Source organism: Coffea eugenioides, chromosome 8 (genome assembly GCF_003713205.1).
Source record: "Coffea eugenioides isolate CCC68of chromosome 8, Ceug_1.0, whole genome shotgun sequence".
In the NCBI taxonomy this organism is placed as follows: domain Eukaryota; kingdom Viridiplantae; phylum Streptophyta; class Magnoliopsida; order Gentianales; family Rubiaceae; genus Coffea; species Coffea eugenioides.
This window is the reverse complement of record NC_040042.1, coordinates 12,165,934-12,176,922: the sequence shown is the minus strand read 5'-3', so window position 1 is coordinate 12,176,922 and position 10,989 is coordinate 12,165,934. Positions and strand designations below refer to the sequence as shown.

General features: G+C 34.7%; 1 protein-coding gene across 1 annotated transcript in view; it reads right to left on the bottom strand.

Moving 5' to 3' along the window:
- Positions 1-5,064, bottom strand: part of LOC113780269 (protein root UVB sensitive 1, chloroplastic-like) — a 12,248-nt gene extending 7,184 nt beyond the window's left edge. Inside the window, exons 1-5 of the mRNA XM_027326083.1 lie at positions 4,258-5,064; positions 3,152-3,427; positions 2,370-2,426; positions 1,996-2,194; positions 626-741 (exon numbers count right to left, since the gene is read on the bottom strand). Of these exons, the coding sequence (XP_027181884.1) occupies positions 626-741; positions 1,996-2,194; positions 2,370-2,426; positions 3,152-3,427; positions 4,258-5,064 (1,455 nt within the window). The remainder of the gene's footprint in view (positions 1-625; positions 742-1,995; positions 2,195-2,369; positions 2,427-3,151; positions 3,428-4,257) is intronic.
- Between the last annotated feature and the right edge of the window lie 5,925 nt (positions 5,065-10,989).

Below are 10,989 nucleotides of genomic sequence, written 5' to 3'. Positions count from 1 at the left end.
TTTCATTTTAGACTATTGCAAAAGCAGCATACAAAGGAAGACAGAAGTAGAAAATCTACAATGGTAAGACTGGTGTTGCTCCTCTACAACCAGGAGACCAGAATACCAAAACGAATGATCCTAGTAAACGATAACAAGTTTAGACCATAGATTTATACATTATGAAACTAACCAGTAAGGTAACCACCTACTATTTGGGGCTAAAGCTTGTTCTTAGTGTCCTAGAAACAGCTTAGTGTACCCCTTTTAAATGTCAAAATTTGTTTTGCAGTGCTATGCTTTGCCTTTACTTCTGCTTTTAGCTTATGTTACGCTGAAACACGATAATGAAGAAGCAGCCTTCAAGATTCTTCTCAAAACAGCATTTAGCTTCTCAAAACTTCTAATGCTTATATATGCTTTCATTTAAATCTGAAGAAAAGGAGAAGAGGCTGTAATGTCACAATGCCAAACTAATACACATAATCAGTTTATCTAGTATCTCTTGCTGTCAATATTCTTGCAATCATTCATCCACTTTTACTTATAGCATTCATGATAAGGGACAGGAAAAGATAACCATTATGGAGATCACATAAACCAAATATATACACCAATAGCATAAAAAAAATCAATTGCAACTTACGCTATCTGCAGGCTTTGTATTTAGAATTGGAACAGCAGGAAAAAGCGGCTCCTCATCGTTGACCTCTTTAACTGAAGGAACTAGACCACTGAGCAGATATTCACTGAAGACCAAACCTGTGGAGCAAAATCGGACAATAATGGAAACAAGTCAAAGAAATCCTTTAATTTGTAGGAAAATGAATACAATAATGTGATACTCATTTGAAAACAAAACCTATAAAATGAAATAAAATTCTGAAATTAATGTAATAAGTTGCAAGCCATGGAAAAAAAAAATCTTCAGGCTAGTATGTTTGGTTTTTTATGCGAAATGAAATTGGAATTGTGTACTAAAGAAACTCTCTTAATTACTGTGTAACACAATCCCAATTCCAGTCCAATTTGAACTCCCAAAAAGTACCGGAATACAAAGAATATAAATCAAGAATTCTACCCTTGCTTTCAAGAAAGGATTGTCTTGGATATTGCAACCTTTTTTTCTGTGTTAAATACTTATTTTGGTTAATCCACTTCCAATGCATGGATCACCTGATCTGGTCTGTCACTTTCTTCTTTTCAAAGCAACTCCACTTAAAGTGGTCAGGCCCAGGTGAGCAGGTGGAGAATCAAGAATTGTAAGTTTTCAAGAGGCTTTTTTTTTTTTTTAAATCTGCTGTAGATAAACATGGTGGATCATTTATAACCATGCCATTCTTGTGACAACCGTAATTTACTTCATGTAGTATTTTATTTAGTGCAAGAGTTTCATTTTGGACATTCCATATGCTTCTTACCTATGCAATCATTTCATGGTGGGAAATATAAGTGTACAATACTGAAATCGACTACAAGCAGACTTTTATCATGCTATAAATAGGTATAACTCAACACTGCTACAATTCCCAAACCCACAGGATGACATGACGTGTATAACTACAATTTCAATGTTAACCATGTTCCTACTTTAACCCTTCATTATTGTAACAAATCCTCCACAGTTAGGAATTATACTTCACAAACCATCCTAAATTATATCGGCACAATAACTTACCAAATAAATATTTGTAGTAGGATCCCAATACTAGATAATAGATGGAGTGCAAATGTAAAGCCAATTTAAACATCATCAAACTCTACACACACGGTCTTTCAAATGGATATAGAACAAATAATAACAGCCATGCAAAACCAATTAGTAAAGAGTAAAACTTATATATAGTGACAATATATACACCATCACCGTTGGATCCATGACACATCTACAAAAGTTGGATTTCATATTCAAAATTTGCATAGTTGTCATTCATCCAAGGTTAACAGTGTATACACTGTCAGTGTAGGAAAAATTAATCCATTAGTTAATCTATCTCAATAGGGGCAGAAAAGTACTTGCACGGTATGGGTTGAAAGTCCTCAATTGTATGGACTGATATGATTTCAGATTGCAGAACATGTGGACCCATGTTACGACACCAAAAGTAGCAAGAGCCAGAGGGGTAGAAGATTGAATGCAGTTAGCTACGGCTATGCCAAGCAGAATTCCAACAGATTTGCTCACCATTCCCTGAGCTTCTCCCTTTGCTATTACCTACATCAATTATTCCATTAGAAGACTATTGCTCGTAGGATAACTAGCAAGCAGGTAGTCAACATATCATTGGAAATGAAATACTCAAAATCCATATGGTCCTAGAGAAGCTTCTTACTTCCCAAAACCTAAGCAAGCAAATTCTTGAATATAAGTCTTACCAAGAAAAGCTTACCTCAGCAAAATTTCTCTGAGCTGCAAAGCCAGCATAGAAACAGCTTCTTGTTGCAGCCTGTCAGTTCAAAGAGTTTCTTGTTTTAGCAAGCAACCATGTACTATATACGTTGCATTCAATAAGACATTTAAAAATAAGGCAGCACTTGTTGGATCCAACAGCTTCAAGTGGAATGCATATTCTAGCCTGAAGAAGTTTCCTACCCCATGCTCATTCTCATTTCATGGTTTGTCAATTTAAATCAAAAAGAAAATTCTCATTATACTTTAGTGGTTGGTCAATTTCATGTTTGATAAAAATATTATCATACATCAGTTTGGCATAAACATAAATGAATTTGATATGAACACCCACATTTACCGCTAATAATGTTAAATGAATCACAACACACTAAAAACATAAATGAATTTGATATGAACACCCACATTTACCGATAATAATGTTAAATGAATCACAACACACTATTCTCCAGCTTACAACAACTAGTAACATCTGTGGGCTTGCAGCAAAGTGAAGTGAGAAAAAATCAGAGCATTTGAGGGCAAGTTAGAGGCATCCAGTTTTTTTCTTTCTAGTTAAAGTAGGAATCTACCTTAAGCCCCGGTGCAGACTATGTAGTCTAGGACTTAGTAATAATCAGCTTTCCTAAATCTAATTAATCATAACAAACACAGCAAAATGACAACAAAGTCGGAATGGCTGTTCCAGCCAGCATACTAAACGAGTAGAAAATGCTTACCAGGATAAAATATGCCATTGGCTACAAGAATACTTGAGCTCACCTGGATAAGTGCAGCTGCAGATCTTCCTGCTCCAGCAACAGCACCAATGGGAACAAAAAGATGTGCAAATGCAGGAGTCAATATCTCCAATCCAAAAGCTGCATTTTCCAAGAGGTCTGCAAACAACCTCCAGCCCTTCGGATTGACATCAAAATGCCTCCCATAATTTGAAAATAGTATCTTGCTGAGGTACCCAATTCCATCCTTGAGCACCCAATTCACAGCCGCTGCAGTTGGAATGGCTCCTTTACCCAATCCAACAGCATAAAGCAAGGCCTAGTATTTAAATTACAGCATAAGCTTTAAAAGTCCAGTCAAAGGCTTAAAAAAACCCATTTTGAGGGATAAAGTATATGTCCGAATTGTCATCCATGTATGGCAGGCTTCACATAATTTGACAGTCACGCACCGAATGAATATGCAATGACATACAAAATTTATAAGTCTGACAGGAAAGTTAGCAAAGTTGGTTCCTCAAATCTACTGTTAGTTCCTTAATTCTACTGTTAGTGTCAATTTAGCCTCTAATATTACAAAAGTGGTAAAGCCTCGAGTTTTCATTCCTTCGATACATTTAAGTCAAAACTTGATTAAGCCAGTATTCATGAACAACACTAATCAATGTGCTTAGAGGTATCTCTGTCATCTGTAGAAGGGAAGGAAATGTAGGTGCATAATTGCATACTCGTATTCCTCGTATAACCCAATAAAGCATGATGGACAGAAATCCAAAAAGTGGTTCAAAAACCCAAAAACATAAATGTCAGACTCTCACATGAAGGATCATTTTTCCACGCCTATAGTCTTTGCCAAAGAATGAACATTTCTCCAATTGACAGATTATAGCACACTCAATGTGCACGTGCTCTCTCCAGCTATTACTGAATGCTCTATTAGCTTTTCGTCTAAGAGTCTTGTATTATCACAATTAAACTTTAGCATTCAATGTCCCACTTGTAACTACACCTAGTTTTGATTCTGTTCTTATTCATTTAGCTTTAGAGAACTACCATATCCTAACAAATATTCCAATACAAAATGCAACGCTATAGCAGCAAAGACAAAACGAAAACAAGATCACGAAAATGCAAGAAAAAGAGCCTTACTTGAGTGGCCAGAACCCCACTTATTTGGGCAGCAACACCTTGAACTCCTCTCCAAAGTGAATACTCCAAATAATCACTTGTAACACTCTCTGGGAACCCTTCTGGCAACAGCAAATTCGTCACCAAATCCTTGCACTGAACCCACAAATTTCCCATTGAAATCCTATCCCCTTTCTCCCACCAGCATCTCCAAAATGACCAAATAGTTTTAGGACCAATAAACTCATCCTTTGCATAATCTGGCACCAACCCAATTTTCTTCCCACCCCTGATTTCAAAAACTACTATATCTTCTCCTCCTTTTTCTTTCTCAGCTGTTTTTGCTTCTGCTAACGAGGCTAAAGAAAAGCAATAACTAATTGAAGCTGATGCAGATATCAAGAACAGAAACAATGTCCTTAAATTCAAGTTAGTAACAAAAATGTCATCTTGATTGGCTAAACTACGAGAAAAAAGGCAGAGGAATAATGGGTTTTTGTCAAAATTGAAAAAACTATTCCAATCATCATTATCTCCATTACCACCACGTCCCCCACCACATCCGCCGCCTGAACTATTGTTGTTGTTGTTGTAGGAGGAAGAGAAGATTTTGGGCAGGGGAAAAGTGGGGTTTTGATGAGGTTTAGAGGGTTGGGGAGAGCGAGAGAAGAGGTGGAGAAAGAAGGGTTTAGTATGTGGTGGCTGAGAAGGGTTGAGAGAGGCAGAGAAGACAGGGAAGGCTTTGGTGGTGGTGATGGTGATGGTGACGGCGGTTGTCGTGGCGGACGGTCGTGGGGAGAGGCAGAAAGGGTTGCAGGCGCAGCCCATTTCCACGAGGCGTACGTTGATCAACTGTACTCTAGCCGCGGGGTTTTGAACTTGGAAAATGCCCAAGCCAAACCTACAAATATAACTCCCTTAGTTTTAGGGTAAAATTATTTACACCCCTGAGTTTTTGAAAAGTGGCATATATACCCCTTGGAAGGGGAGTGGTAACGAAATGTGAGAATTATTGAATTACCAACCGATTTCCAATTAAATTTGGAAATTTGAAATTGGTGAATCTAAATTCTGTTGGTCATATATACTCCCTTTGTCCCATAAAATTCATCGCTTTTTCGGGAAATCAACTTAATAAGAATAAAGTGAAGAATGGATTGAATGATTTTGGAGGAGAAAGTGCAAGTAGGAGGTTTCGGATTCGAATCCTCCCATTCATTCGATTAAGCACCCAAAAAAATGCTTAATAAGAATAGCGGCTAAGATTGATAGACATATGTTTAATTGTCCCTTCCACCCTCGTTTTCTAGTTTGATTTAACTTTGGATATTAACACTCATAACACATGTCGGATATCATTTCTTGCATATATAGAAAAACTCAAGACTTCTCCCACGTTGATCCACATGTTAGAATGTGGGAGAGGGACTATTGTGCAAATTAACCCTTTGCTAGTAATGCCCTTAGATATTTGACCGAACAATTCATTACTATTAAAGGGTCTTTTGACTTTTAATTACAACTTTGTTCTTCTAGAGATAACTAAGGGCATTATTAAGGGTTAATTACGACTTTTGACTTTTGACTTTTGACTAAGGGCATTATAACATCTCCTCAAAACAGTAGGTCACTATTAAGGGTTGTTATGACATTTTGGCTCCAACTCTTCTCCTTTGTTTCTCTTTGTTGTCGCTTTCTTCCTCTCTTCTCTCAGACGCAAAAAAAGAGCAAGTCATGTGCTCTTACAAACAGTCGCTTATGTCTTCTTCTTCCTTCAATGTCAAATCAAAGGAAACAAATCAAACCTCTTTCCTTTGATTTCTTCTCAGGGCATCCACAGCGCGGGTGTAATGGCCCTCCATTACACCGCTCCATGACACGGTCTCCCATTAGAGCCGTGTCATGGAGATTACACGCATCATGGATATGATGCGTGTAATCCATTAGAAGGTGGGATCCATGATTAAATGTAAAATAATTCTAGCCACCAATGGTTACGTCCAATTTTAGCTTCAACGGTAAATTTGCCAGCACACAGCATATTTTAGCTTTCCAACGGTTATATCCAACGGTTAGATTTTAGCCTTCTATATAAACACACTATACTTTTTTTAAAACATATCTCACTATTCTACTCTATTATTTCTTTTACTCTCTCACACACTTTTACTCTCTCACTCATTTAATTCATTTTTTGTGATTATGGATGAAAATTTTAGTAATTTTACAAATATGTTAAATGCTCCAAATATAGAAAATTCATCATCCTCACAAAATCAAAACCCCCAAAATTTTCCAAATTACCCATTTTCTGGTATTCCTACAAATGTGCAAAATTATGCATTTCCCCTAAATTTATCCACTTCCAATCATCCATCAAATTTTCAAAATCTGCCAAATTTTTCATATCCAATTCCCATGTATCCTCCACCTCCTTATTTTAATCCAAATATGGGAAATCACTACACATCGGGGTATTATAACTTTGGTATGGGTTATGGAGGTATTATAAGTTTCCAAATATTTGTTTAATTTCCTGCATAATTATTTTTGAAAAAAAAATATATTATTTTTGAAAGATAGAAAAATATATATTATTCAAACTTAAAAATTAATAAAATCATTTTTAGAAAATAAAAAATTCAAAATGTAAAAAATTTAATGAAAGTTAGTACTTTATTTTTTTAAAAATAACAAAATTATTTTTAAAATTTACTTTATTTATTTATGGGATATGAGTTATGCATTATTAAAATAAATATTTGATTCAATTGTGAACCCATGTTATTACACCTTATGGAGTGTAATCCATTATGAGTGAAAGTGTAATAAAAGAGGAGAAAGTGGAATGCTGACGTGGCATGTGGATTACACTCCACAAGGTGTGTAATAGCATTGTGGATGCTCTTACACACAATTTGTTTACCCCACATGACAATTGTACTTTGAATGAGTAAAATGGGGAACTTTTGGTTAGATTAGGTTTACTCCTTGGCTACACGATAGAAAGACAAATCGATGGTTGCTCTTTGAGAAGTGAGTTTTTTTTTTCTTTTTTTCCCATAAATAGGACAGAATAAAAGAGGGGCTATACATCTCCTCTCCCCACCCCTATTGCCTTCTTTGCCAAAAAATACGAAGAAAAACTCACACTTTCGCATCATTTTTCAGCCATTTGATGAGTTTATTGTTGTGTTTTTCTAACTTTTTTTTGCCCAAAATTAACCTCCTAGCACAAATGTTTGCTTTTGTTATTATTGATTGTTTTGTGGGTTGGAAAGAATCAAGAAAATGGCACAGCAAAGTATCCCTTGAAATTATCAAATTCGGGTCCCGGACGGTCTTATTGACCAATGTTTCGTTTTCAATTGATACGGGTTGCATATTTAACCCATGCCAAGTTTCAAGCCCATTTGAACCCACATGAGCCCAATTAAATTGCTGCGAATGTAAGCAAGGCCTTATGATATCTAGGAGAGTCAGTTGGACTAGGCTAATCTTGGATTAAGTTTGGACTGAGCATGAAATTCTGATTAAGAAATCGACTAAGCTAACGTGTTATCCAATTTAGTTGTTACCGCTTCAATTTCAGAAACTAAATTAAACAAATTAGCTCTCAAATCAATGGTTTTCTTTAAATAGTAGTAGTATGTTTTTAGAAAATTTTGTGAAAAATTCCCTAAACTTACTTTTAGTCATATTTTTTATCTCATATATATATTACATTGTAGAAGTGCAATAAAATTATTTTCTAAATTATAGATTTCACAATAATTTGGGGCCAAAAAAGGGATTTTTAGCCTGTAGTATATTCAACCGTCTCATTTGTCAAAAAATAATTCCTTAAATATAAAATGTCCCCTTGTAATTAGAAGTGAATAGCAAGTCACTCCCTGTAATCATGAAATACACAAAGTATCCCCTAAAGGCTAACAGTCACGCATTAATTTTAACTTTCTGTCCATGCAATCAACAAAATGACCATTATGCCATCGAATATTTTATGTCTTAGCATAGTCTTACTCTATCATAATTATTCTGAAAGGGGAAATAAAAGATGGCCCAAGTCATCCCAGCTGCTCCCTAAATAGCATTAGGGGAGGGACAGCAGTGGGTGTGAGTGCTCGACCCCATGGTTGATGACGATTAATGGGCAATCCGTTAGAGTTTGGTCTTGACAAGGAGTTACAATCACATAACTTAAATAGAATTTAATAAGAGAATTATAAAAACTTGATACTTTATATGTATATACAGATAGACATATATATATATATTGTAAATATGAGGGGAATTCTAACAATCAACCAATCCTAATTAAACTAAGTGAAGTTCTTATCATAAAATCCACATGCAAACTGTTCGTGATTGACGTCTCATGCCCCTACCTAAAAGGACTTGCCTTTTGATCAATTAGACTGTGAAACACGAAGCAAAAATAAGCCTTAGGCAGCTTTAAGCAAATTAATACAAAGCACAAACAAATAACAAAAACTAATTTTTTGAAGCCTTAGTTTTGTATATTGTTGAGGAATTAATACCCCTATAAAACTTGCATATTCTCTTTAATTTGTGTTTAATTCGTACATATATATATATATATATCTTGTAGACTATTATTTGTCATGTTACATTGGCACAAAAACCTCACGCACACCAGAAGTAATTCTAACGCATATAAAATATGTGGAAAGAGGAGAAGAATAATCACGCAAACAAACACTTAAAACTAATTAACTTAAAACTCAATAATAATAATAATATCAAGTCGTAGCTTTTGACTTACGGCAACTCACAACTCTCAAATTAGAGGCTTTCCCTCTATTTCATAACTCGATTCAACTCAACTCAACTCTTCAAGTGATAATCTATTACTCTAATAGTATTTATAGATTGTTAAATTTCCTAAATAAATACAATTGTAAATAAAAAATTGACTTGAGATTTGTCAATCTAATATAGAAACAAACAGGACAACAAAACAAGAAAGTAAAACAATTAGGAAATAAACAAATAAAATGGCTTAGTTTAAATTCCATCATGTTTTTTGTACAGCTCCTTATTGAAAAATATGGAATAGTTGTTTGAATTTTCTTTTGGAAGACTGTTAAATTTACCTTTCATAAAATGTTGAATTTCTTTATGACTCTACCCAAGTTTAAAATTCTACTTAGTGTATTGATTTAACATAATGTGCATTGATTTTAGTTTGATAAAAGCTAATTATGTTTTGTTGAATTATTTAGATTAGCACATAGAAGGTACGCGATGGATAATGTGAACATGAAATAAGAGAATATGGTAATGAAAGTTAAAAACAGCAGGTTTACTGGATAGGGTTTGGTAAAAAATTTAACAATGCAGGTTAAGGTTTAAAAAGAAAGATTTTTTTAGGGTATTTGATCAGCTGCCATCTGTATACTAGGGAGGCAGATAAGATTGTAAGCAAGTTGGATCCTGGTGAGAACTTGGTGATTCAGATCTGGATTCGAATTTAGTTCTAGATACCCACTAATTTCACTTTTCTTTTGCAATTACTAAAAATAAATTTATATCACACCTCTTGGCTGTGCATGCATTCATTCCTTAATTTTATCTACACGTTATATATGTACACAAAAATATCAAAAATTCGTTTCTTATATCTATTAAAATCTTTAGTCCTATGCGGGCCCTTGAATCATAATAGTATGATCCACATCTAGTCTATTCATTAAATTGCTTAAATTAATTTAAAATCACGATTAACCAAAGTTTCTTCACATTTCTCTACAAAGTCTTCCAATAGTTTTTTTTTTTCAATCTGATGTGGGGTAAGTCTGATTTTGAAAAAACACCACCATTATGACTCATGGCGGAGCCAGAAAAAAATCTTAGTGGGGGCAAAAATAACACTAAAATTTTTTATCTACTCTTTTTCTAAATTTTTAAGCCAAAAAAAAATTACCAACAAGTACAAATGATATGTATATTCCATTAAAAACATAAAAAGACAAACTCAAAATTATTAATGTAATAATAATTTTATTTCGAAAACAAACTAAACTATTTACAATTGTTCACGACGAGTTTTTATATTTTGATAACGGTTTACATATTGGGGAGTGGGGACAACCGAGAGCTAGAGGAGGAAGGGGAAATTGGGGAGTGGGAACAAAGGAAGTAAATGATTAATGATGATTGGATGAAGTGATAAAAAGAAAGAGTAGTTAGTTGGGTGTGGAAGAAGAGGAGCCATGGGTTGTGAAGTGAAATGGGGACCAGAGGAGTAAATGGAACTTGGGGAGTGGGACCAAAAGTAATGACCAATATAATTGGTACTTGGCCCTATTGGGGGAAAATGAGGACTAGAGGAGGAAAGTGAATGATATAAATTTTGTGACCCTTCTTTCACATTTTTTTTAAAAAAAATTCTGGGGGCACCGTTAAAATTATGTCAAAATTATAGAAGTATTATAGGAATCCCCAGTGCCCCCTTTAAATCCGCCCCTGATTATGAGAATGCACACACAATAGAAATATGATAATGTAACAAGCGAATATTTTAGAATAGAAATATGCACACACAATTACGTCAATCCATTGAAATATGATAATGTAACAAGCGAATATTTGCAATAGGAAATGAATCCTAATTTTAGAATGACTGATCCTTTTAATCCAGTTCATATAATGTGTTTTAGGAGCCACATGAAATGTATCTCAATACCGTAGTTGTCTGATGTAATTGACTTGAACGTAGACCTCAAATGC